Source organism: Hyaena hyaena, unplaced genomic scaffold (genome assembly GCF_003009895.1).
Source record: "Hyaena hyaena isolate Hyena2069 unplaced genomic scaffold, ASM300989v1 scaffold_10, whole genome shotgun sequence".
NCBI lineage: Eukaryota > Metazoa > Chordata > Mammalia > Carnivora > Hyaenidae > Hyaena > Hyaena hyaena.
The window spans coordinates 6,514,634-6,542,465 of NW_024080642.1; the positions used below are offsets into that span (position 1 = coordinate 6,514,634).

Sequence of the window (27,832 nt, forward strand, 5' to 3'; positions counted from 1 at the left end):
TTCAAAAGATCACCAAGCCAAACATTTGGCCATATTTTTATTTACTACATATACTATAAACATATACAATACATGCTACAAAAAAACATTTTTTAAAATTTAACTGTCAAGAAAGTGTATAGTGTTATAATACAATGGCACATGTTCATATTTTATTTCAAATTGGTTTGCTTATCACCCACTTCAAACCATTAATAGTGAAATGTTACTTAAGGATAATTAAAAATTATCTATTTGCATTATTAACAATAAACAATTCCAACAAATTAATAAGAATTAACCATGTCAAATATTAGTATCCAAAAACTGGGCTTTTGCAGAAATGATTATATAAAATATAGCAGCCAATTACAGTTTACTTTGCTCTGTCACAATGTACATATGCACTTGAATAGGATTCTAGCATTTGCTTTTGGAACATACTTTTTAGAAGTCCTTTGATTAAGGTCCAACAACTGACACACCCAGCCAAATCCAACCTAACAGTTCATATAATGGCTTTCAGTCATCTGATCATTGAGAAATTCTTATGATTTGGGTAGAGCTGAATGTTCCACTAATATTACATATGATGAAGACATATCCAAGCCAATATCAAAGTCAAAGGCAAAAGAAAATACACACATTCAAATCAGTTTATGACAAGGTTTTTCTACAAGTATTTTAGATGTCATACTTCCAGGAAAACAAGATTTAATGTGGATTTGAATTTGAATTTTACAGTATCTCTGCTCTAACTGAAAATTTAAGAGTAGTCAGATGGAATTAAGTCTAGTATTGCAAATCTGTTCATTTAACATCATTGAGCACCCACTATGTGCATTGCACTGTGCTAACTTTTAAAAGTTGAGTATTAATATTTTTATCAAGCATTACCTTAGTGTGAGGTAAAAATAAATTAGCGTCAACTCATTAGTTTGCTTGTGGTATGTAATCCTGTGTCAGCCGGCTTCCCTGTGCTGTATAATGAGCTTCTGTGCACCCCTCATTCACTCACACAGACATCTGCACACCGACTATGCCAGGCATTGTGCTAGTCACTGGGATACCATGATTTGGTATAGTTCAAAGAATGCATTATTAATCATAAACCTACGTAAAAACAATTCGAAAGATATATTACTTTTCTAAAATGAGGCCCAAAGCAAAATATAAGGTGTTTCTATGGGTCATACCACACCATAGACCAGTAAGTGCTTTTCTAGACTGGGAACTAACTTTGAAAGTTTCATATTGTAGTCTAAATAGCCTAGATCATTTTTGGTCTCAGAAGTCAATTCTTTGGAGCACCTGGCCCCACATAAACCTTCCATACTTGAAAGGATTTGTAAACTAAACTGGAGCACAAAGAAAAAGAGCCAAAAATGAAGGCAGGTGATAATGTAATGTACTTCAAGCACTATTCTGGCCATGTAAAATGAATACTACATAATTTATGATTGGTTCAAATGTTTAGAAAAGCACTAACTCTACCCCAAACTCATGTAATTTTAACCTGACTTGTATACAAGTTGCACATAAAGCAAAGGGCAGAATTTGGCCCTACAACCCTCTATGGAATATTCTAAGTGATTGGTCCTTCCACTCCAAGCAAGTAGAAGCTAAGAATTTCAAAGAGTCCCCTAACAGGATTCTGGCACTCAAGAGAAAAATGGCCCTACTGGATCCCATTAGCCAGGAGTTTATTTAGCTGTGGTAGCAGTGTGAACCTACTATGACCCCTTGAGGGAAGGCAGAAAGCTGGGAGTTTGGGTGTCCACTCGGTGAATCCAATACTGGCTTAAAGCTATGCACTGAATAAAGTGCTCTGCACATCCTGCTTGTCATCTGGAATGAAAAATACTTTTCTTGAGAATGAACATATTTGTAGGTTTGGGGGAAAGAATGACAAGGATTTAAAGAATCCCAAGAAAAAGTATGAAGCATTGACTAGGAAGGAAGACAAATGCCTCTAGTAGTGTCCTCGGAAATCTCAGGATCCAAACTGTCAGAATGAGTCACACAGTGGTCATGTTCTATAAATGAAAAAGCAATCCCACTGGGTACTTCCTATTCACACGGTGCAATATTACTTCATGGGGGTGGAAGGGAACAGTCTATTGCCTTTTGCTAGCATGATTTCAAAATGAAAACAAAACCATTGAGTAAATCAGGGTAAGCAGTGTGCAATATTCCTCTCGTGTCCATCAGTTTTCCACAGGTTGATCTGCACCACCTGAGGGAAAGGATGCAAAATACCCATCCCTTCTGATACACTCAGGCATGGCTGCTATCACCTAAAATTGCCAATTCAGAAGTTAACACACGAGCCCTCCAGTTTCGTACCCTGAATATGGTAAATGAGACTAGAGATGGAGTAGTTCAGTCTAAAAAAGATCACAGGTAACAGAATGCTTATATAAACTAGACTGCTTTGATGTCTGGAAGAAAACTGTATAGATGACAATTGGAAAAAAAAAAAAAAAAGATTGTTCCCATCTGTCAGCAAAACTGTTGAGCTATACTCAGCTGAAGTCCTCATCAGGATTCTGTTGATCCAGCAGACGGACATGTGTGAATGGGAAGTGACCTCGTTTGCCATTACACTCCCCTTCCCACTGACCACTCACATTAATCTTCGTAACCTTTACCAGCTCACCGACCTGCAGGAGGAGAATAAGGAAAGCGCTTTATTTCCAGTTATGAATGCAAACTGAAAAACTCCATTCTCTGGTTAGGCATACCCTGCCCACGTGATTGCTCTAGGGCTGACATTATAGAAATGGCTATTTGTTGCCTCCCAAGCCCCAGCCACCAGACTGATTACTTGTGGTTAGTGCAGGCAGAAGGAAGAAGAGTGATTTTAGCAGTGCAGAAAAACAGAGTGCAGAAAATATAAAGGATCCTAGAAAATGACACTTTTTGGAAATTTTAATCATCTCTGGATGAGCAATCCCAACCAGAATGACCCAGTATTCCTCTTCTTGGTACCCACTACCCTTAGCTTGCTGTTTGGCCCACAGGCCGTGGCCTAGAAGGAGACGTCCCCCACCCTTACTGGCATACAAGCGCAGCACAATCCCTCAACCCACTCATGTATACACATCACCACCCACTAGTGCCTGCAGAGGAGAAGATAATCATGGAAATCAAGTTCATCTGGTCCCAGAAAATGAAGTGTTCCTATCACCTTCCTGTCAAGGTAAGACTTTTCCCACTTGGGCAGGTATAGGCCAAAACTCCACATTCCATCAGCTCCCTGCAAAGTCCCCATCTTCTTCAACAAGCTCTACCTGGCAGGTCAATGCCTGCTAGCTCTCCACCCCCACCCACCCCACCATGTACTAACAGACCTTGTTGCTCCTTCAATGCCACTTGGTACCTAGTCATTAAGGAGACATTATGTTTTGCTTCTGCTATGGAAAGCTTCCTTTGCGACATCAACTATAACGTTTTGACAATCTAGGATATATGTCTATTCTCCTATAAAACTTAAGACAAAATCAGTCTGATGAATGGATTCATCCTGTGACAAAATATTGAACAATGGTGAAATCAGGCCCCATATGACACTGGACTAGAGAACTTTATCCTTCAATTATCAACATCTGAGTTCTGAGCATACAAGAAGTTTCTCAGTATAACTGTTCATTTGGTTTTATTAAATTAATAGCCACTATTTATTGTACTTTCATTAAGTACTGTAGAGGTGTTTCTTTTTGTTGTTGTTGTTGTTTTTAAGTAAGCTCCAAGATCCAACACGGGGTTTGAATTCACAACCCTGAGATCAAGTATCACATGCTCTACTGACTGAGCCAGCCAGGCACCCCTACTGTAGAAAATATTTTATATAAGCTATTTTCTAGTCCTTATAATAACCTTGTAAGACAGGAACTTTTCAATTTATAGATGATAAAACTGAATCTGGCCAATTACAGGATTTACATGAGGTCACACAGCCAGTAGCAGGGCTGGGATTTGAGCCCAGAAGTATTGGTTCCAAAGCCAATTTATCTCTTTCTACCAGAGCAGGAACTTTGAAATTATGCTCCCATGACCTTCAGGATTCCCTAAGAATGTCTATAGGACAACTACTGGCTAAAGTGAACTCGAGCTTAGGACCAAGGCCTTCTGTAAAACCAGCCTGATCTTGCTCAAAGAAACACTTTGCCTACTGGCCTGTCTACAATTTCCTGAAGAACTATCTGAGAACCAGAGAGGCCTAAGGTGGTTGCGGGGGTCATAGGATGCTGAGAAAAGGAAGACAGAAACTAGAGAATATTGAGAAAAATGGGACAAAATACACAGGTGAGAAAAGGCAGCAGCGCAGCCTGCTGACGTTGTGAAGACTGCGGCTGATGGTTTAAGGGGAGAAGAAAGGACAATGCTGCACGCCCAGCTTTGCATGCACATGCAGTCCCTGCGGGCTGCTGGCACCAGGGCTCTTTATTCTCAGCACTCTTCTCCTTCAGGGTTCCTGATGCCCAAGCAAGCCAACCGTGACAAGTCAAGAAACTCCTTTAGTCTTCAAGGGAGAGGAAGATCAGTCTTCAAGTGACACTTTTTTAGCTAGTAAAAATAATCTGAAAGATTTCTTTTTATACCCCTAATTCTAGTTCCCAAATTTTATTTATTTTTAAATTTTTTAATGTTTATTTATGTTTGAGAGAGACAAAAAGACAGAACACAAGTGGAGGAGGGGCAGAGAGAGATGGAGACACAGAATCTGAAGCAGGTTCCAGGTTCTGAGCTGTGAGCACAGAGCCCAACACAGGGCTTAAACTCCTGAACTGTGATATCATGACCTGAGCCGAAGTCAGACGCTTAACTGACTGATCCATCCAGGCACCCCCCTTTTATTTATTTATTTTTAATTTTTAAAGTAAACTCTAGGCCTAACGTGGGGGCTTGAACTCACAACCCCAAGCTCAAGAGTTGCACATTCCACGGACTGAGCCAGCCAGGCACACTCTCTACTTCTCAGACTTTCACTTGCTCCTTTCTTATTTTTTTTTAAGTTTTTAAATTTATTTTTGAGAGAGAGAGTGAGGAAGACCCAGAGAGAGAGGCAAAAAAAGAGAATCCCAGGCAGGCTCGGTACTGTCAGCATGCAGCCCAACACAGGGCTCAAACTCATGAACTGCAAGCCACCACTACAGCCAAACCCCTCAAGCTGAAACCAAGAGTTGGATGCTTAACCGACTAAGCCACCCAGGCACCCCATTGCTCCTTTCTTTTTAAAACTCTTACAGGGGTGCCTGGGTGGCTCAGTCGGTTGGGCATCTGACTTCGGCTCAGGTCATGATCTCACAGTTTGTGGGTTCGAGCCCCACATCAGGCTCTGTGCTGACAGCTAGCTCAGAGCCTGGAGCCTGCTTCAGATTCTGTATCTCCCTCTCTCTGACCCTCCCCTGTTCACGCTGTCTCTCTCCCACTCTCAGAAATAAATTAAAAAAAAAGAAAAGCAAAAAACCCCCTCTTAACAGTGTTGCACCAGGTACAACATCCACTCCATAACATCTGATTATTCTGTAGTGAATTTTCCTGGTTTCTGTCCTGTCAACTATCCTTGGACTCCCTACCCTCCTCCCTATCATACCGCTGGAATCAATGTCACTGTACTGCTAGCCCCTTGCTATTCTAAGGTCAATTATATCAAGTGCAGGACTTCTTTCCCCCATTTTAGTATTTATTTGTATTTTCTGCTAAGATACTCATGTCATGCTAAGTTCTATTCTGGTAGCTAGACAGAATAATATACCTTGGGGATGTGTATGCTCATGTCAAAAATCTAAATTGCCACTCACATTAAGTTCCCCTCCAGATGAGGACAAGGGACCAGTCTAAAAAGTTGATTTGACGGGGTGCCTGGCTGGCTGTCAGTAGAGCATCTGACTCTTGATCTCAGGGTGGTGAGTTCAAGCCCCACATTGGGTGAAGAGCTTACTTAGGTGGGGAAAAAAGCTAGTTTCACAACAACTAACACCCCTAACAGCTGTCATATCTGAATCCATCATTTTACTGATATTAAAAACCCACAAAAGAGACATGAGGGAACATTCTGGAGTACTGGAAATGTTTTATACTTTCATCTTGGTGGTTATCACATAGGTGCACACACATGTAAAACTCCAAGCTGTATACTCAGGATCAGTACCTTTTACCAAATGATTTCATATCTTTTTTTTTTCTCCTAACCCACCCCCTCAAATTATTTCACATCTAATTAAAAAGATAAAAAGTTGTTGTATTTCACCCGGATTTTCTGTGTGTTTTTTAGAAGATGGTTCTTCAGGCTATACCCTTAAGCCCACCATTCTATTTGATACCAAGATCTAGGTTTATTTTATTCATTTTTTTTCCAAGTTTGATTATTTTGAGAGAGAGCGACTGGAAGAGGGGCAGATAGAGAGAGGGAATCTCAAGCAGCCCCCACGTTGTCAAGCATGGAGCCTGATGTGGGGCTTGAATCCACAAACTCTGAGATCATGACCTGAGCCAAAACCAAGAGTCAGACACATAAGCCACCCATGCACCCCCAAAATCTAGATTTAAACACTTTCCTCTCAATGTTATATTGTCTTTATTTTTAAGCATTCAACATGCTATCTCCAATCTCATCCCACAGGGCTCTAAGAGGTGAAGGGCCGGCTGAAAAGTGGACTAGTCCAGACTCCGCTGCTATCAGTCCCACAGAACCACACCAGCTTCTCCACACACAGGCTGGATCCTGCTGCCCTGCCCGCAGACTTTTCTTCTTTAAGAGGTCAAACAGAGAAACAGTGCAAGATGTTACTGGTGAGGATTCTGTACAGATTAGACCTTGGGACACACCAGAGCCATCTCCCAAATGCACATGGTCTCTTGGCTCTACCCTACAGAGGCTCAGGAAAACCACACCATATTCTGAAATCCAAAACTTTTTTTTATAGTTGATTAGGTTCTTGGCAGAGAGGCCCAAACATCAGGGAGTGAAACAAAGGCTGGCAAAACTCTGAAACAATTTTTTTTTTAAGCAATTCTGATATTTAAATGGGTAAAAGAGAAAATTGTAAGCATCAATTGGGCTACTTAACCTGTCCAAAGTGGTCTTTAAGTACAAATACTTCAAGCAAGACCTTATCAAAATTAAATATGGAGTCTTTGTACTGAAATAATACAGAAACACATGGGGACTCCTAGGGTCAAGAAAAGGCAAATCCCAAAGGCAACATGACTATCGTTAGATCACATGAGGCCCTAGTACTTCCATAGTTTGGAAGAACAGGTGACTGTCAAGCGTGCAGGTTGGGGGAGCGCAGGAGGTGACAGGGCAGTCTAAAAACACAGATTACGCAAAGTGCGGTTTCTCCTCCAAATCAGACACACACGAGAATTCACGCTTTTCCTCCTGTTAGGCAACAACTTTATAAAGCAGGATTTCCAAGGCCACACCAAGGAGGGTGAGGAGGACATATATGGGTTCAAAGCTTGTCGTGCTTCTTCAAAGACAAAGAAAGCAAAACAAAGTGATTGCCCCAGATATGCTATAATCTTAAGACACAAACGAATGTACTAATCAGTAAATGCAGTAATAACTGTTTTCTAACACTACTGATTTCAAAATTCAAGTTATAGGTGGAAAAACCCCTAATTTGCCTATCAATGAATAAGGAAGACCTTATAAGGGATTTGAAGCACCAGTTAACCTTTCTTTTTACAAGGCAGACTTCACCGCCACCTTGTAAAGGAGAGATAGTGATGGTTATTTCACTGAGGCACTGTTACACTGTCCTGATCCTATGTCATGTGTTAGAAGCAAGTGTGCAAGTAAATCAGGGCATCATCTATGAAGAGGGCTGAATGCGGTGACTTCAGTGTTTTCACTCCTAGGGAACTTGATGAATCCTGGTTTCTTGTGTAGTTCGCAAGGTAAATCACAATTTTGGTACACATGTAGTCAGATCTACAATTGGTCCAGGAGCAAAAGACCACCCAACTGATATTCACCAGTGAGCTCTCATTATAGTGAGAAAGATACTGGAACCCAATTAGCATTAATTTTTGGTACTTGCTCAACAGGAGACATCAGGGAACTGTGTGACCTCCTTTGCTGGTGTAACCTCAGGTGACTACCTTCCTAGTGTTGGTCCCTGCTATCTAACAGGAAAGGCACCAACAATCACCAGTGCTCCTTTGATCCTAACTTGCTGCAGGATTCCAGCGAGCTCTGACAGGAAATCCATATAAATTCATAGAAATAGAACCACGGAAATACAGAGATGGAATACAGAGGCCTTGACTTCAGACATTTTCAAACACACCAAGAACACGTGTGTTTGAAACACTTCCAGATTTGGCTGGAGGAGAACAAAAGTTAAGAAAATGACAGCAATCTAAGACAGGGGTCAGCAAACTATGGCCCAGGAGCCAAATCCAGCTTGCTGCCTGTTTCTGTAAACAGTTCTCTCAGAACATAGCAAACTCATCTATTGTTTTGTCTATGGCTGCTTTTTTGCTATAATGACAGTTGAGTGGTTGTAACAGAAACCATATGGTCTGTAAAGCCCTTTACTGAAAAAGTTTGCAGATCACTCATCTAAGGAAATAGGTAATATTTAGAGTACATCCACAGTCTTACAAATCAATGGAAACAACCAATTTGGCCTTAAAGATTCAGTTTCCTCAGAGATGGACTGATATTGCCATGGGGAGGGACAGAGAGAGGGGGAGACACAGAATCTGAAGGAGGCTCCAGGTTCTGAACTGTCAGCATAGAGCCCAACACGGGGCTCAAACTCACAAACCATGAGATCATGACCTAAACCAAAGCTGGACACTTAACTGACTGAGCCACCCAGGCACCCCAGTCTTACCGTAATTCTAGTTCAAGTCAGCAAAGATCTTCTCTAGCTCAACAGCTGATAATGCCTAAAGCTAAGTTCTCTGTCCCCCTGGTGCAAGCTGCAGAGGTAACTACATATACTAGATACATTTTTAGCTAAATGTAAAGAATTTCCTTTTCTTTTTAAAGTTTATTTATTTATTTTGATGGGGAGAGGGGAGAGCGGCAGAGAGACAGAAGAGAGAGACAGGGAGAGAATCCCAAGCAGGCTCTGTGCTGTCAGCTCCATCCCATGAACTGGGAGATCATAACCTGACCCGAAATTAAGAATCGGATGCTTAACTGACTGAGCCACCCAGGAGTCCCTCTTTTTTGTTTTTCTTTAAAGACTTTATTTTTAAGTAATCTCTACACCCAACGTGGGGCTCGAACTCACAACTCCAAGATAAAGAGTCGCATGTTCAACCAACTCAGCCAGCCAGGCCCCCCAAGAATGTTCTAAAAACTAACACAATGAACTAGATCCAAGGTTCCCAAACTGTGGCGTCAGAGGCACTGTAGCAAATTCAGAGGGTGCCACAACATCAAGTTTTGAGGGAAACAGCAATAGTTGACATCTACTATGCCATGTGAACTACTAGCTCAAGGCAGTTGACTATTTCTACATTAGACTGCACAACATTCCTTTCAAAGATGTGAAGCTGGGTGGCAGCTGCTATGACACAAAACAAGTACCTCGTGAAATAAGTGTAGAACAAGAAACGAGGTGGCAGTGTTCAATATGATCTCAAGTTTGGAAACTATATGGTGTCTAATAGATGTACACGACTTTTTTTTTTTTCTTTTCTTAAAATGTTTTTACTTAGTTGTGAGAGAGAGAGAGAGAATGAGAAAGAGCATGATCAAGGGAGGGGCAGAAGGGAGGGGCAGAGAGAAAGGGAGGCAGAGGATCCAAAGCAGGGTCTGCACTGACAACAGAGAGCCCAATGCAGGGCTCAAACTCATGAACCATGAGATCATAACCTGAGCCAAAGCTGGATGCTTAACCAATTGAGCCATCCTGGTACCCCTAGATGTACACATCTTGTTAGTTAAGTAACTGTAATTATTTGAGATTAAAATTAAAATATTGTTTTCTTGGGGAGCCTGGGTGGCTCAGTTGGTTAAGCATCCTATTCTTGGCTTCAGCTCAGGTCATTATCTCATAGTTCATGGGTTTGAGCCCCAAGTCAGGCTCTGTGCTGACAGTGTGGAGCCTGCTTGGGATTCTCTCTCTCCCTCTCTCTCTGTCCCTCCCCCACTTGCTCTGTCTCTCTCTCAAAAATAAACTTTAAAAAATCTTTAAAAATGTTTTCTTTCCATTATGTTTATTATTTTTCAAATGGGTACTAAGTTATTAGGATATAAATTTTTTAACCCATTTACTTAATAAATGCAACTGTCATGTATTTCTTTTGGACTGGGACACTGTGAAATGTTATTGAGACATTATTAAAAAAAAAAAAAAAAGAAAGAAAAAGGCGCCTGGATGGCTCAGTTGGTTAAGCATCCGACTTCGGCTCAGGTCATGATCTCACAATTCATGGGTTCAAATTCTGCGCCGGGCTCTGTGCTGACAGCTAGCTCAGAGCCTGGAGCCTGCTTCAGATTCTGTGTCTCCCTCTATTTCTGACCCTCCCCTGCTCACGCTGTCTCTCTGTCTCTGTCTCTCTCTCTCTCAGAAATAAATAAAACATTAAAAAATTTAAAAAAAAAGTAGTAGTTTAAAAAAAAAAAAAAGAGAGACACTATAGGTGCTATGAACCAAGAAAGTTTGGAACCTATGGACTATACGTCTGTGTTGATAACAAGTTCCCCAAAAGTAAAGATATTCAAACAGATGTTTAAAAATCACCTATGGGGCGCCTGGGTGGCTTAGTCGGTTAAGCGTCCGACTTTCGCTTAGGGCATGATCTCGCGGTTCGTGGGTTCGAGCCCCATGTCGGGCTCTGTGCTGACTGCCAGCTCGGAGCCTGGAGCCTGTTTCAGTCTGTGACTCCCTCTCTCTCTGAGCCTCCCCTGCTCACGCTGTCTCTCTCTCTCTCTCTCTCTCCTAGAAATAAATAAAAATATTAAAAAAAAAATTCTTAAAAATCACTTATGAAGGGGAGCCTGGGTTGCTCAGTCAGTTAAACATCTGACTTTGGTTCAGGTCATGATCTCGCGGTTCATGAGGTCGAGCCTCACATCGGGCTCTGGACTGACAACTCAGAGCCTGGAGCCTGCTTAGGATTCTTTTTTTTTTTTTTTTTTAATATTTTTATTTATTTCTAGGAGAGAGAGAGAGACAGCATGAGCAGGGGAGGGTCAGAGAGAGAGGGAGGCACAGACTCCGAAATAGGCTCCAGGCTCTGAGCTGGCAGTCAGCACAGAGCCCGACGCGGGGCTCAAACCCACGAACCGCGAGATCATGACCTAAGCGAAAGTCGGACGCTTAACCGACTAAGCCACCCAGGCGCCCGTGCCTGCTTAGGATTCTGTGTCTCCTTCGCTCTCTGCCCCTCCCCCACTTACTCTCTCTCTCAAAAATAAGCATTAAAACAAAAAAAATTTTTAATAAAAATCACCTGTGAAGATACCAGAAGGCCTGCCTTTAATGTCTGAGCGGCCAGTTTACCTACAAAGTCTTCTCCAACTGAGATTCTATGAACTGAAATAAAGGCAATGTACAAGAAGGATGGAAAGCAGAGGAAAAGCAGACACCTGTCTCAATGAACAATACAGAAATCTATAGTTACAATTATAGGAAAAGACAAACCAAACTGACACAGCAAACACTTGCCACTCATGTTCTTACACTTTCCGATCTCGAATTTTTATTCTCACAGGGAAAATTGGGGTGTTTACTCCAATTCTCCACACACAGGCCAAAAGGCCTTAACAATTTAGGTTTCATGGAGTTCCACAGGGGGAGACAGAGCTGATGTAGCCACTAATGCATATAATCTGGGACCCAAAGCACATTTACACCTTTCCCATCTGTGCCCTGAGGAACAGGTCCAAACCTAAGAATACCTGACAAGCTCCTTGATTACTCTCAAGTCTTATCATCTATCAAAGGCAAAATGCCAGGTTGAATTGGAGAATGTAAGTTACATAATTAGTAGATTTAAAGATAATTTGATTGTTTTGGACAGTCTACAGAGGTATCAAATTAACTTTAACATCTGCAATTTACAAAACAAGATTCATCCTATTCCAGCTTCCAAGGAACCAGTAAACAAAAATCAAAGAACAAAAATGAAAGGTGCCACTGCCCTAGCCTAGTGTTATTTCCAGTAGCTCTCCTTTAAAACACTCAGCATAACTGCATATTTAAAATCTCAGGAGCGGGGTGCCTGGGTGGCTCAGTTGGTTAAGCGGCAGACTTCAGTTCAGGTCATGATCTCATGGTTCGTGAGTCCGAGCCCCACATCAGGCTCTGTGCTGACAGCTCCGAGCCTGAAGCCTGCTTCGGATTCTGTGTTTCCCTCTCTCTCTGACCCTCCCCCGCTCATGCTCTGTTTCTGTCTCAATAAATAAAACATTAAAAAAAATTGTTTTAAATAAAATAAAATCTCAGGGGCTCCAGTGTGGAACAGCTTGTATCTGATTTAGTTATATTCCCCCCAGATGTGACCAACTGACCCACAGAACTATAGTGGGCAGAGGAATACCCCTACTTTGGTGGTTAGCTGGAATCAATCCCTACTTTCCACAGCCTTCATTCTTACTAGAGAAATCTGGTGCAGAGGAAAAGAGGAAATATGTAAGAATTTATTTTCCAGTTGAGGATTGTGGTCAGAGTTAATGTACCAATGCAGAAAAACTTCATCTTTAAGTGAGACCAGGTGGTTCGTGAACTGTTTTTTAAATTTATTTAAGTACAGAAATCCTTTCTTCAAAGAAAATCTTAGAGAGATCCAAACATATAACATAGTTAAAAACAGTTGCTTTGGTTGGAGCCAGAGCCCTGCATCCTCTGCTTCTCTCTCTGGCTGGGCATCTCTTGGGGATTCTTAAGATACTGAGAAGCAGTCTGAAGACTGCTGGTCTGGGGTACCTGGGTGGCTCAGTCAGTTGAGCGTCCAACTTCAGCTCAGGTCATGACCTCGCAGTCGTGAGTTTGAGCCCTGCATCAGGCTCTGTGCTGACAGCTCAGAACATGGGTTGAGGTGCCTGGGTGGCTTAGTCGGTTAAGCGTCCGACTTTCGCTTAGGTCACGATCTCGCAGTTTGTGGGTTCGAGCCCCTCGTCGGGCTCTGTGCTGACTGCCAGCTCGGAGCCTGGAGCCTGTTTCGGAGTCTGTGTCTCCCTGTCTCTCTGACCCTCCCCTGTTCACGCTGTCTCTCTCTTAGAAATAAATAAAACATTAAAAAACAAAACAAAAACCCAGACATGGGAGAGGAGAACAGGAGACAAGTGTCTACTGTGCAGCTGTACTGTACTGAGAGCACGACTATCCTCGCACACACGACAGGTGAGGATATGCTGCTAGTGCAATCACACAATACCTACAGTGAGAAGGGCAGCGGCACTGTTAAAAAACAAAAAGAATCACAGATTAAATTGTGCATGATAGAAAAGGCACCACAGGAGATCTGGGTTCATTATAGCTCTACCTCCAATTAGTCTGAACAATCCAATCTTTCTAACCATCAGTTCTTTTTATATAATAAAGATACTAAGTCCTTTCCAGCTCTAAAATTGTATGATGCTAAACAAACACTGTGTTTTTAAACTCATGAGGTATTTCGAAGCTATTACTTTGGGGTATCCGAAAGAGGCCGTCGTCGGCAATCAATATATGTGGCTTAAAATCAATATCTAACCAAAAAACAAAACTTACTGAAATCAGACATTATTTTCTTTTTTTATAATAAACCATTTCCTACTTATCTATTTTCCAAGATTTATGTTTCATTGTAGGGAGAGCAGCTCAACCATTTTGAGCACTAAAACCTCTAGTCAAGGCAGGCATCATTAAAAACAATTCTCTTGGGGAGCCTGGCTCAGTTGGTTAAGCATACAATTCTTGACTTGAGCTCAGGTCATGATCTCATGGTTCATGGGTCCGAACCCCACGTAAGGCTCTGAGCTGACAGCACAGGGCCTGCTTGGGATTCTCCTGCTCCCTTCTCACTCTCTGCCCCTTCCCGAATCTCTGTCATTCTCAAAAAAAAATTAAAAAAAAAAACAAAAAAAAAAACAAAAAAAAAAATACTTGGTTTAAGGTGTGACTCTTGATTTTGACTCAGGTCATGACCCCAGGCTCATGGGATCAAGCTCTGCATCAGGCTCTGTACCAAGCATGGAGCCTGCTTAAGATTCTCTCTTTCTCTCTCTCTCTCTCTCTCTCAAATGAATGAATGAATGAATGAATGGAAATGCAAGAGCACCTGGCTGGCTCAGTCACTAGAGCATGTGACTCTTGGGTCTTAGGGTTTGAGTTTGAACCCCATGTTGGGTACTGAGATTACTTTAAAGGAAAAAAAAAAAAAAGGAAATGTGAATGGAGACAAAATTACTGTTTATTCTCTCCTAGGCCTTGGCTGGCTTGTTTCATGAATGCTATTTTCATAATCTAGCCCAGTGCTAACAAGATCTGCAGTAAATGTCAAGAGTTACATCTGTCATGTATGTGCACAGCATCATATTGGATGTCCAAACTCAAATCGGGAAAGAGGGGTGTACCCTAGATGACACACATCCGTTTCTCGCCAAAGCAGAAATACAATACTTTTAACTCACAACATGATCTCTAAAAACAAGCACTTTAAAAATACATTTTTCAGTATAATCTGTAAGACTCAGCTAACCCTTTTTGCATTCACTATTCAGAATGTAAAAGAAAAACTTCAAGTCCAGTATGATCAGAGACTGGTTCAAATAGACCCTAGCTTATTCTATAGGCAAACTTCTAAGCAGCTCTTACTCTTCAGTGTATGAACATGATCCAAAGAAAACAGCATTTAGGGAAAAAAAAAAAAAAAAAGAAAACAGCATTTAGAGATCTCAGTTTATAAGAATATACTTTTGCCCCTTCTCTGCTCCTCTGTGCTCACATAACTTCAGTCTGTGCTCTTGAAAGTTAGCTTTCTGCTTAGATTCACATTCTATCAGTAAGCTCTGAAAGACGGATAGCATGCCACTTTTGTACAAGCTTTTACAATGAACCACTAGCTGTGCATAACTCAGAAAGGGAGGGAGGGTGGAGGTTAGAGCTATGCTATGAGTTCTAAAATGAAGAATAAAAGAATAATGGTTGGCCAGAGGAGATGGGCTACCAAGACTAACTAGTCACCAGTAAAAGGCAAGCATTCATTCCTCTGGAGAACTAGCTTCTCGCCTGTAAAAATGTACCAAACAGCAAAAGGCAAGTAAACCTGCAGCTCCTAGGAGTGTGTGCTTTTGGGGATGTACCTCTTCTTACCTGTACTAGGCTTTTCTGTTCCCCCTGAACTCTTTATGAACAGTCAGTCAATGGTAAGAAAGTCCATGCTCTCTAAAGTAACACATTATGTTTTCGTGGGAAAATTCCATTTAAGGACTTTACTAGAGCCCATCTTATTTTCAACAACGATAAACAGAAAGAAAGAATCAGATTAGAATGTAGATGAGAAAAAAATATTTTAGGTTAATTCCTGTGAATTTAGGTGGAGTTAAAGAAGTCAAAGTATGTTTAGTAGATCAATCAGAACATTCAATTATACAATTTTAAGCTTACTCATTCCAAAACAGGTTTTCTACAAAAGAGAGAAAACCCAACATTAAATGCCAAAATCAGTACTTAATGGTTTGACATCTATAACATCACAATGCTGCTGCTTGTATTCAGCATTCCTATAAAGCTCTAAGAGGTCTGAAAGGGAGACCCTGTAGCAGATCTCTTTCTTTCTACATTTTGCACATTATGTACCTCCAAAGCCAAGGCTGTCTTGTCGTAGGCATTAGGGACTCGCTTCTGGATTACCCTGGCATAAATGGGCCCATTCTGGAGGTTAGGGAGCGGAGTGTTGACGCTGGGTTGGGCATAGGGCCCAGGCTCCGGCCCACCCAGTGGTTGCGGGTGGGAACCCTCCTGGTTACCTCCAATCAGAGCCGATACTGAGGCGGAGGCAGGTCTATACTTCTCCACGTAAGGGACTGGAATCATCCCCCTCTTGCCTTCGCTGTCCTCCGCATTCCACCACTGCTCTTCAGGCTTATCCCGGATTCTCAGGATGTCTCCTTTCTTAAAGGGAAGATCTTCTTCATCATTCCCATTAAAGTCAAAGAGGGCTCGCACATACTCTGCCTCCTCCTGCCTGAGAATCACTCCACTACCCTGCCTGGATTTGGAAACTGGTTCTATCAATGTTGTAGTGTCCAAGTAATGTATTTTGTAGAATTCCAGTAAAGCAGGCAATGAATCAAACTCTTGATCTCCTATTCGGAGTCTGGAGGGGCTCACCCCTGGAAAAAAACAGAATAGGCTATTATTTAAAGACGTATTACACAGGAGATGAAATGCAGATTTTAAACATTTCCCAAACACATTTAGTAATCAGAAAAAAAAAAGTCTAGAAAAGATAGCCCCTCTCCTTATGGTAAACTGAAATCATACTCTGGAGCTACAACATACCCTCAAAAGATGCTCCCTAGCACCTGCAGCAGAGAAGGAAGAGAAGGTCATTAAGAGACCAGGCCAGTCGGGGCATATTCCCATACTGAATCAAAGACAAAGCAACATGGAGATTTTCTGTTCATTTTCCCAAAACATTCTGTGCTATCCCATTTACAGAGTAGCATAAGGTTTAAGGTTTTGTTGAAATCTTCTTTTCAACCTCAGGAAATGTAGCAAGCTCTCCTTTATCATAGATCCCAGCAGCTTTTCCAAGAGGTGGGGAGAACTTGCTACTAATCTATACCAGGCTCATACATTCCTTCCCTTCACATCTAGAATGTACATTGCTAAGTTTTGCTTTGTTTTTTTTTTTTAAAGTGAGCTCTGTGCCCAATATGGGGCTCAAATTTACAACCCTGAGATCAAGAGGCCCATGCTCTACCAACTGAGCCAGCCAGCCAGGCACGATCTCTTTAAAAATTGTTTTTTTCATTTCATTTATTTTTTAGAGGTTGGGGGAAGGAGGGAGAGAGAATATACGTGTGTGTGGAGGAGAGAGGCAAAGGGAGAGAGAGTATCCCAAGCAGGCTCCAAGCTCAGCACAGAGCCAGATGCTGAGCTCGATCCCACAATCCTGGGTTGAGTTAGATGCTCAACCAACTGAGCCACCCTGGCACCCTAAGGCTCTCTCTTTTAACCTATGGTTGCTGATTGCAATTTCATTTCTGACAGCCACAAAAAAAAAAAAAAATTAAGGAAATAAAGAATCTTAATCAGGCAAAAGAATCAAGGAGCCTATAAAGAGAAACTAAAAAGCTAACTGCTTAAAAACCAATTCCTAAGGTCTTCATTGAAATAAAACATGCAAGCAGTATTGCCCCCCCTTGAGGCAAACAGGTCATGAAAAAAAGTCAATAAGGATGCTTGAAAAAATAAAGAAGTATTAAAATTCTCAACCTCTAAGGCCACCTGGCTTGCTCAGTCTGTACATCATGTAACTCCTGATCTCAGGATTGTTGAGTCCCAGTTCCATTTTGGGTGTAGAAATTGCTTAAAATCTTTAAAGAATAAATAAAAACAAAATTCTCAACCTCTGAGGACATATTGAGGGTCAGAGAATATAGTAGGAATCCTTAAAATTCACATGGTGCAAAAAGTATATGGCTCCAGACATACAGGGCAGACTTCAGAATGTATTCCCTCTCTATCCTGAGATTCTAGACGTGAATAATAAATTAACATAACATCAGTTCAAACGAGAAACAAAGTGTCAAGTAAGGAGTTCCTCTAACTTACTTTCTAAACGCCAAAACATCAAATTGTCTTCACTGGATTTACCTTTGGTTTCCTGGTAAAGTAATAACTAACTATAGAAAACTGGTTTTTGTGGAGCTTGGCTTTTTAAAAAATCAGCCTTAACCTACAGGCACTCAGCATTGAGTTATAACATCCCAGATTTTAAAAAATTGCTGGGGCGCCTGGGTGGCTCAGTCGGCTAAGTGTCCGACTAAGCTAAGATCATGATCTCGTGGTTCATGGGTTCAAGCCCCGCATTGGGCTCTGTGCTGACAGCTAGCTCAGAGCCTGGAGCCTGTCTTCGGATTCTGTGTCTCCCTCTCTCTCTGACCCTCCCCTGCTCATGCTCTCTCTCTCTCTCTCTCTCAAAAATAAATAAAACATTAAGAAAAATTGTTTATTCATTTTTGAGAGAGAGAGTGAGTGCCAGTGGGAAGAGGGGCAGAGAGAGAGGGAGACACAGTATCTGAAGCAGGCTCTAGGCTCTGAGCTGTCAGCACAGAGCCCAACACAAGGGATCAAATTCACAAACTGTGAGAACATGACTTGAGCCGAAGTCAGACGCTTAACGACAGGCACCTAACCTCAGATTTTAATACAGATGTGTCTGTGATAAATATGTACAAGTTTTTATAGCCAAGTTGCCATAAAGTTTTATATCTTGCCTATTTTCCCTATTATGAAAAATATTTTATTTTATAGAAAATTTTTTTTCAAGAACATGACTTTTTTTTTTAGTGTTTTATTTATTTCTGAGAGAGAGAGACAGCATGAGCAGGGGAGGGTCAGAGAGAGGGAGACACAGAATCCATAGCAGGCTCCAGGCTCTGAGCTAGCTGTCAGCACAGAGCCCGATGTGGGGCTCGAATCCACGAACCATAAGATCATGACCTGAGCTGAAGTCAGATGCTTTACTGACTGAGCCACCCAGGCGCCCCTCAAGAACATGACTTTTAATAGCTACAAAGTATTTCCCAGGTACCTGGGTGGCTCAGTAGGTTAAGCTTCTGATTCTGATCTCAGCTCAGATCTTGATCTCAGTGTCATCAGTTCAAGCTCCACATTCGGCTCCATACTGGGCATGGAGCTTACTTAAAAATAAATAAATTGGGGTGTCTAGGTGGTTCACTCAGTTGGCATCTGACTTGATTTCAGCTCAGGTCATGATCTTGTGGTTTGTGAGTTTGAGCCCCACGTTAGGGCACTGACAGCACAGAGACTGCTTGGGATCCTTGGCCTCCCTCTCCTTCTACCCTTCCCCAGCTCAAGCACATACATACACTAACTCTCTCAAAAATATACACACATTAAAATAAATCAAACAGGCGCATCTGGGTAGCTCAGTGGGTTAAGCATCCAACTCTTGGTTTCGGCTCAGGTCTTGATCTCATGGTTTGTGGATGGAGCCCTGCATCAAGCTCTACACTACCTCAAGCTCTATGCTGACAGTGCAGAGCCTGCTGAGGATTCTCTCTCTCCCTCTCTCTCAGTCCCTCCCCCCACTCATGTGCCCCCTCTCTCTTTCAAAATAAATACACTTTAAAAATAATAAAGGGGCGCCTGGGTGGTTCAGTCGGTTAAACGTCTGACTGGCTCAGGTCAGGATCTCTGTGAGTTCAAGCCCCACACTGGGCTCTGTGCTGACAGCTCAGAGCCTGGAGCCTCCTTTGGATTCTGTGTCCTCCCCTCTCTCTGCCTCTCCCATGCTCATACTCTGTCTCTCAATAATAAATTTTTTAAATAAATTTATTAATTTTTAATAAATTAATTTTTTAATAAAGATAATGGAATAAATGCTGATAATGGATTTAAAAAATAATATAAATTAAAAAAATAAAGTATTCCCAACTTTTTGCTAGTGAAAATGCTATTATGAGCAATTTTTTTAAAGTTTATTTTGAGAGAGACAGAACATGTGAGCAGAGGAGGGAGAGGGAGGGAGGAAGAATTCTAAGCAGGCTCCTCACGGTCAGTACTCAAGAGCCTGGTTCACAGCTCGAACCCAGCTCGAACCCACGAGACAATGAGATCATGACCTGAGGCAAAACGAAGAGTCTGAGTCTTTTTTTTTTTTTAATATTTTTTATTTATTTCTAGGAGAGAGAGAGAGAGAGACAGACACAGCGTGAGCAGGGGAGGGTCAGAGAGAGACGGAGATACAGAATCTGAAACAGGCTCCAGGCTCTGAGCTAGCTGTCAGCACAGAGCCGGACGCGGGGCTCGAACCCACGAACCGCGAGATCATGACCTAAGCGAAAGTCGGACGCTTAACCGACTAAGCCACCCAGGCGCCCCCGAAGAGTCTGAGTCTTAACAGACTAAGCCACCCAGGTGCCCCTATTATGAGCAATTTTGTTCTTAACTATTAATGAACTTTTTTCTCTTGTTACTTCCTTAGGATAGATTCCTTGAAATGCAATGGCTGGATCAAAAGGTAAGAACATTAAGTTTAGGAATATCTGGGTGGCTCAGTCAGTTAAGCAACCAATTCCTGATTTTGGCTCAGGTCATACATGGTCTCATGGTAATGAGATGGAGAGCCCCGCATCTGTGGACTCTCCTTCCTTGGGATTCTCTTTCCTTCTCTCCCTTTCCAACTTGCATGCACGTGTTCTTTCTCAAAAAAACAAAAACAAAAACAAAAAAAACCACACACACACACAAACACACACACACAGAAAGAAAACCGTTAAGGTTTTGCCCTCCAAAAAAAATCTGCACAATTTTACACTCCCACCAGTGGTTTATAGGTTCCCACTTCCCCCATGCCCTTGCCAAAACAGCATTTAAAAAATCACTGACTAAAAACGAGAAATGTGATCTCTTTTTAAATATCATCTTTGATTGGTGTTTTTCAAGTTTACTATTTGTACTTTTTGGGAAAGGTTATTTGTTCAAGTCCTTTATTAAGGAAAATGGTCAATTTGTGCTCTCCACTCCAAGAACACTGGTCCACCATCTAAAAGCCATACTGACTAATATGATGAAATAGTAATATTGTGGTAGCTCAGATGTGCAAATTAATTTTCACTCTAAAGAAAATGAGACCCAATTATTTTGTTCACTGTTAGAAATCACTTCTAGAATGAACAGAAAAACTGCATTTAAAATGCAGTAGTGGGGAGAAGTAAAGATAAACGTTGAAAGCTAACCCGAAGTCCTCAATACAGAATGAGCACTGATGAATGCCTTCCCTTTTCACACAAATGAATGCATGAGGAGACACCAAGACACAATTTAAAGGACAGGTGCTTATTTCTTATATGGCAAAAATCCATCTGTGGAAGTCACAGATTTTAGCTGTAAGCTGAAACAAGTTAATAACCCACATTCAGTAATGCTGTCTCCCCAAATCAAGATGCTGAAATAGATGCCCAGCCCCAGGACTACATATCTATGGTGGATACTCAGCAGACATAACTGTAATAGTTTCGAGTGTTGAAGTGGAAATGGAATTTTGGTTATGAATACACCAGAGCATGGTGGTGCTCTAGAGTTTCTCTTCACTAAAGTGGATCAAAGAAGGGGAACTGTTCCTATTCAAGTCTGGTAGGCAGGGAGATAATGGTCATTCTGCCTATCCTATCACCACTAGGCTAATTAAGTGACCCTTTAGGTCTGCAGAATGGTTAAGGATTGGGTCAGTGTGAGCTCCAAGGAGGTGGACTTAGCACTGCCTGGTCAAGAAAGCCTTCAGGGCTGAGTTGTAGGGGGAACTCGCATACCAGCAGAGTACCCACAGCTTAGAAAATGGTCCTAATGACACCTGGGGAGGAAAGTTTCCTTGTTAGAGCTTACCCAACTACATGCTGAGGTGCAACAGCCAAATGGTTTTCACTAGCTGCCTTTTTGGGACAGTGGTTGACAGACAGTATATACTCAGTAAATGTTAGATACTATCCTTAATGAACAAAACTCTGATGTGAGGTAAAGAAGTAAAATGAAAGTCTGTTCCCAGCTTTGAGAAGCTCACAGCATAGCTGGGGATACAAAGGCATACACAGTGTAACCAAGGCGGTATGTCACAGGAAGACATTATTTCCCTCCTGCTTTCACTTTTAAGGGGAGATGTATTCTTACAAAAAACAGTAGCAACATCAAATTGTGTGCTTAGATACAACAAAATCATGATGAAAGAATAGCTCTGATCTTCCATGAACATTTCCAAGTTGTTTTTTTCATTCTAAAAAGGAAAGTAACCACTCCGTTATCCATTGTTATAGTTCCTCCATCACTGTACTAGCCCAAATAAAATGTGTTTTATGTTTGTGTTTCTTTGGGGGAAAAGAGTTTAGAAGAACAAATAAGACCACAAAGCCAAGTCCCTGAGAAAGATCACTGTGAGAATTCTGAAAGAAAAACTGGCAGCTCCTCTGCCATAAACATAAAGGTAGGATGTTGGTTCATCCTTCAATTGCCACATGGTGTGAAGTGGGCCCACTGTGATTTTTTTTGGCTTGGCTTGGCAACCCCAGCAGTCACAGAAATAAAAGCAAAACGCTGAGGGAAATCTTGGATATTCTTCACCTATAAATATTTTCCTCTTCTAATGACACTACACTAATACCACCAGAAGAATGCCTGTTTTTGTGTTCTGCCGAAGCAATCAGATATCCGGACTATCAAGCTGAAGCTTGATCCAAACTCCAGAGAGGGGAAGGGAAGAGAAGAGAACAAAGCTAAGTCTCAGATAAGCCCAAACCTCATCACGGCTATGTGTTCTGGTTCCTTTTCCTTAGTCCATCTCCTTCCAACCACAAAGAGCCAAAGGCAGGAAACAGAAGGGCGGGAAAGGAGGGAGATACAGTCAGTCAGTCTAGAGAAAAGAACCAATGACAAGGTTCTCATTGCTGGAACTTGGAAAACCTCACTGATTTGTTCCACATAAACCTGTGCCAGTATTCTGAACATGCAGTTATGAACACACATATTCAGAAATCAAAATCAATGCAATTAGATATTCTTTTGGTTTCTGTACATGCCCAACTCACTACTTTTAAGCATTTTAGCCCTTGGGTTACATCAGTTTTTACAACACCACTCCCTGAAGGTTTTGTGAACACCCAAGAGCTCTGTGGACTACGACAGGCAAGGTCACTTCTGACATGGGTACCACCTCAGCAGCTCCATTATCATCCTCTCTTTGATCTCACGGCACTTCCTTTTTCCCTTCCCCTTTCCTTAATTCCCACTCCTTCTCTTCTGCCTACGCTATTTATACAAATTGCTTACACACACCCCACCACCTGTCTAATACAAAGGGATAAAAAGGCTGACTTCCATCTGAGGTTTCCTAAAGAGGTATCAAATGTCTGGTCTCCTAAGCAAATAGAACTTTCTAAAAATGGTGTCTATCAGCCTGATACTTTGCAGACTCAGACTGACTGGGTTTGATGAATTCTGGCTCTGCCATTTACTAGCTGTATGAGCTGTCATTTAACTTCTCATAGGGCCAAACACCTACTTAATTACAATAAAGTTCCTAAAAGTAGCTGGTACATTACAGATGCTTAATAAAAAGCAAATTTGGCTTAATACTGCACCCAAACCTCTGAATTCCTTCAGAAATTTTCAATTAATCCCCAAAGCCAAAGTCCACTATACTGTTTCTCAGAGAAGATTCTATGCAATCTCAAAATGTTTCTCAAAAAGTCTTATGGTCAAACATATTTGAAAAACCCAGTATCCAATACCTGCCTCACTTGCTACTTTCACAGAAGTCTAGTAAAGGCTTAGAGGAGTCCTGTAATAAATAAACTTGCTTCCTTTTACCATGGACTCCTTTACTTGTAAAACATGTAAGCAACCCACTGAAGAACTTCCCCCCAGAACCACTGGATGGATGGATTCTCTGTAACTGAGGAGTAAAACAGGAGGACCAGGTTTGAGAACTACAAGATGAGGTAAACAAGCGAAACAGACAGTGGAGGAACAAACCAGCGGCAGTGGGTAATGAGCAGTCCCACAAGATCTCTAGAGAAGTGGCTTGGTTTAGCACCACCTTGAAGAGGCAGCACAAACCAAGAACCACCCAGTTTCTGCCCCCTCAAAATGAGACAAGCTTTTATGCTCCCTTCATCTACTAGAGCAACAGGTAGAAGGCTCTGGGTTAAGCAGGTAACAACAAGTGTCATCTTATTTCCATGTCCTGGATCCAAGGTCCTTTCACACTGCGTGATGCACCCCATTCCCCTCCACCCAGTTGGTGACCACTTCACCAACCCACACCAAGCCTACCTGTGAGCTTCTCAAAGCTGAGTTTTCCATTTTGCTTCAACTCCTGCTCTCCCAACCTCATAAGACTAATATATCTAATACTTATTGAGTACTTACTATATGTTGACGCCATTCATAAGTATTTAATACACTAAAACTCATTTAATCCTCACAACCACCCTTTGAGATCAGTATTACTATTTCCCTTTCCTTTACAGATGGGCAAACAGAGAGAAGTTAAAGAACTCGCCCAAAGTTACAGAAGTAGTAAGTGGCAAGTAAGAAAGATTCAAATCCAAGCTCCAGAGCTCAAACATAACTACTCTCCCAGGTCACACTTATCCAGTCTACTGTCAAGGTCTAATACCTCATTGTCTGAAGAAGAAATGTGTGAATCAGTGATTGCAAAGCCTTCTCCAGAGGTCAACCTCGAAGTCTAACCTGACTGAATATGACCAGCAGACTTGACCAAACGCTGCCTGGCCCTGAGGCACACCCTGGGTGCTCCCAGACTATGGCAGCCTGCAGGAGCTGAACATCTAAGTTAAAAATAGGTTTACAGGGGGCGCCTGGGGGGCTCAGTCGGTTGAGCCTCCAACTTCAGCTCAGGTCACGATCTCACGGCTTGTGTGAGTTCAAGCCCGAGGTCAGGCTCTGTGCTGACAGCCTGGAGCCTGCTTCAGAATCTGTCTCCCTCTCTCTCTCTCTGCCTCTCCCCTGCTCACACACTGTCTCTCTCACTAATATATAAATAAACATTTAAAAAATTAAAGTAAAAAATAAAAATAGGTTCATGGTAAAAGTTTGAGAAAATCTGATCCATCCTATCCCTGTGACTCTAAAAACTACACCGTTCCATACAAATTCTACCTATGTATTATGTCCACAAAGTATGTTATATAATCTTAAATAAAAAGCTCATTTTTCATGTTCAGATTACCAAATAAGGATGTAAAGCCTCATCATTTGCTTTTAGATGGCAGACATGTATTATCTAAATGCTAAAGCTAGTTTCTTCTTGTCATCCTTTCCTTTTGGTCTTTAAATAGAACCTGTAACCCCAGGCCAGAGACAGAAGTGTTGAATCCTCTACATGCACTGTTCAGATCTTAGAAGGGAAGAGAAAGAAGTACAGTGTAATAATGTAAGTTCTCTGGTCAGAATTCAAAGGTTCAAATTCTGGCTCAGCCATTTACTAGTTATGTGACCTCAGGCAAATTACTGAATCTTTGACTCTATTTCCTCAGCTATAAAACGGAAAAAAAAATTTTTTTTAATGAAAACACCTCAATAAATAGCAATCATAGTACTTTCTCACCAGATTGTTATAGACAGAAAATGAGATAAAGCACAGAAAGTACTCAGCAAAGTACTTGGCATAGAATAACCAGTCAAGAAATGCTAGCTAATACTGTGCATGCTTTTCTAAAATTCAAAAATTCCTCTGTGTAGTTTCAAAAGAAAATAGCTTGATGGAGGAGGGGGAGAACAAAGATTAAGTAATCTTTATAAAGACAGCAACTCATGGGGCACCTGGGTGGCTCAGTAGGTTAAGCGTTCAACTTTGGCTCAGGTCATGATCTCATGGATCGTGGATTCGAGCCCCGCATTGGGCTCTGTGCTGACAGCTCAGAGCCTGGAGCCTGCTTCAGATTCTGTGTCTCCCTCTCTCTCTCTCTCTCCCTCTCCCTCTGTTCATGATCTGTCTCTCAAAAATAAATAAATGTTTAAAAAAAAAAAAAAAGACAGCAACTCAATCACTTGTTCTATGTGGAAAAAGTGGGCACGTTACCAGAAACAAGAATTACCACAATGCCCACGAATGCTCCACACCCCATCCACAAACTCTGGCAATCTCCACCTTCTCTCCTGGGCCAAGGATCTGAACTCATATCTGTTATGGAAAGGTGGAGCTCAATATCAAGGTAAGTGCAGAGACACAAAGTCATTAACACCACGGTGTGGGGAAAGCTCAAACTAACAAACCTGCCTGCTGCCATTTCCAAATTTTGCAAAACACACACGCAAGCAAAAGGGTGAAAACCGAGCTTTGGTGACAGTTGCCGTGACATTACTGCATTGTACTGCAAGGACGTAGATACGAAGAAGGTGGCAGAAGGTTTCGGGCAAATCTCCGTTACATCAGTATTCCGGTCTCATGTTATGCTATTAAATCCAACGGACTGAGAGACTTATGTATTGGTATGTGTTAGCAACAAAGAGGCTGACTATCCTATCTCCCCATTTCTGGCCAGAGTCAAGAAATCTAAATTAGGACTACCCCAAACGTGCAAGTCTGCAAATCCTGGCTCGGGAGCTTCCTAACGCATGGAGACTGGCCTGGAGCTGCCTCAACTGGTCAGGCGGAAACTGCTTCCAGGCGTGAACAATGAGAAGGTCGAGGACTCTCGGTGCTGTCACACAGGGCAGCAACCTCAGAATTACTCTGTACCGCACAAATCTCAAGTACTAAGTGCACAAACCTCCTTAACATTCTCCAACGGCGTAAGGAAGACAGTCACATCTCAACGGTCCTTGGTAAGGAAAACCTAGGTCACAGCCCCAACTTACTGAGAAAGGCGAGGCCCTGACACCCAAGACTGACAGTGCTGAAGCCCAATGAAATTGCAAGGTCCATTCGCTTTCAAGGAAAGGGCGGTTTCTATTGGCTTATTTCCTGGGGGGAGAAAAATGTCCTCCACAAAATACCGTGAAAACTAGAACCCCCCCCAATAGCGGAAAACTGTCTCTGGGCGCTAAGATCTCTCGGACACTGTCAGCGGGGCATCAACTTGTTCTGGGCTGATCACAGAGGGCTTACTTCTATCACCAAGGCACTTAGCTCACCACCTTCGTCCTCTGTGGGAGAAGAGGGCAGCAAAAGTATTTTGGAAAAATGCCCAAGAAAGGAAAAAGCTGACCGGCTTCCTGAGGGTGTCTCCATCCCTCCCGGCTAGTATGTGGTGACTTCCTACCAAAGGCCAGCAGGGGAGAATAGCTCTCCAAACCAAACCCGGCTCTCTAACACTACAGGAAATGTTTCAAGCCTAAAAAGCCACTTGTAGGATTATCGGATTCATTCTGGAAACCGGTGCCAAGGGATGCCCCCGCAGTGCCAACATCCCCCTCGGCTCTTTGTCCCCACGTTGTCCGGCCCTGCCCTTGGGCCTGGCCCCGCCGCCAGCCCCACCCTGGGGCCGAAGCAGTTCCCCTTCCCCTGGGCTGTCCTCCCAAGTCACACCCAGAGGCCTGGGTCAGCGGCTCCTCCTCCCCTACACACGCCCGCTAGTCGGTGGGAACGAGGCCGGGCACCAGGCTGCCCCCCCTGCCATGGTCACTCCAGCCCTCTGCCCCTGTCCCTCGTGGAGGTCAGCTCGCTAGGAGCAGCCAGCCAGGCTGGGGAGTTCCGCGGCCCTCATCCCCCGCCCCGGGCCTCCCGTCCCTTCTGTCCTCACCGGGCGGAGGCTGGGCGGGCGACGGTGGCACAGGCGGGCGCGGGCCGCTGCTGTTGATGATGTAGTGGGAGACGCGCGAGTTCTCGGAGACGCTGAGCACATAGTCCCCGGGGCTGGTGCTCGAGTCCCGCACCAAAAACACCCCGTGCCGCTGGCCCTGCAACAGCGCCACCGCCTCCTGCCGGCTCAGCCGCCCCCAGTACCAGCTACTCCGCTCCTCCGAGTCGAAGTTGCCCGCCATGGCCGCCTCCGCGCCTATACGCTGGGCCGCCGCCGCCGCCGCCGCGCGCGCGCGCGCCCCTCCTGCCCCGGCGCCCGCCGCCCAGCGGACCGGCTCCGGTCTCAGTCTCACAGCAGCGCCCGAAATGGCGGCGGCGGCCGCGGGCCTTCCCCACCGGAAATGACGCGCGCTTTGCCCCCGCGAGGATGCCGGGAAGG

At 42.9% G+C, this 27,832-nt stretch overlaps 1 protein-coding gene across 2 annotated transcripts; it reads right to left on the bottom strand.

Annotated features, from left to right (window-relative positions):
* Nucleotides 1-9: 9 nt before the first annotated feature.
* On the bottom strand, nt 10-27,779 carry CRK (CRK proto-oncogene, adaptor protein). 2 transcript variants are annotated; one of them, XM_039252610.1, is made up of 3 exons: nt 27,395-27,779; nt 15,741-16,276; nt 10-2,642 (listed from the first exon to the last, which is right to left on the bottom strand). In XM_039252610.1, the coding sequence occupies exons 1-3, from the start codon at nt 27,633-27,635 to the stop codon at nt 2,505-2,507; spliced, it is 915 nt and encodes a 304-aa protein (XP_039108541.1). In that variant the 5' UTR covers nt 27,636-27,779; the 3' UTR covers nt 10-2,504. The 2 variants fall into 2 exon arrangements, with proteins under 2 accessions (XP_039108541.1, XP_039108545.1); XM_039252614.1 differs by having other exon boundaries at nt 2,549-2,642; nt 15,911-16,276.
* Nucleotides 27,780-27,832: the final 53 nt, after the last annotated feature.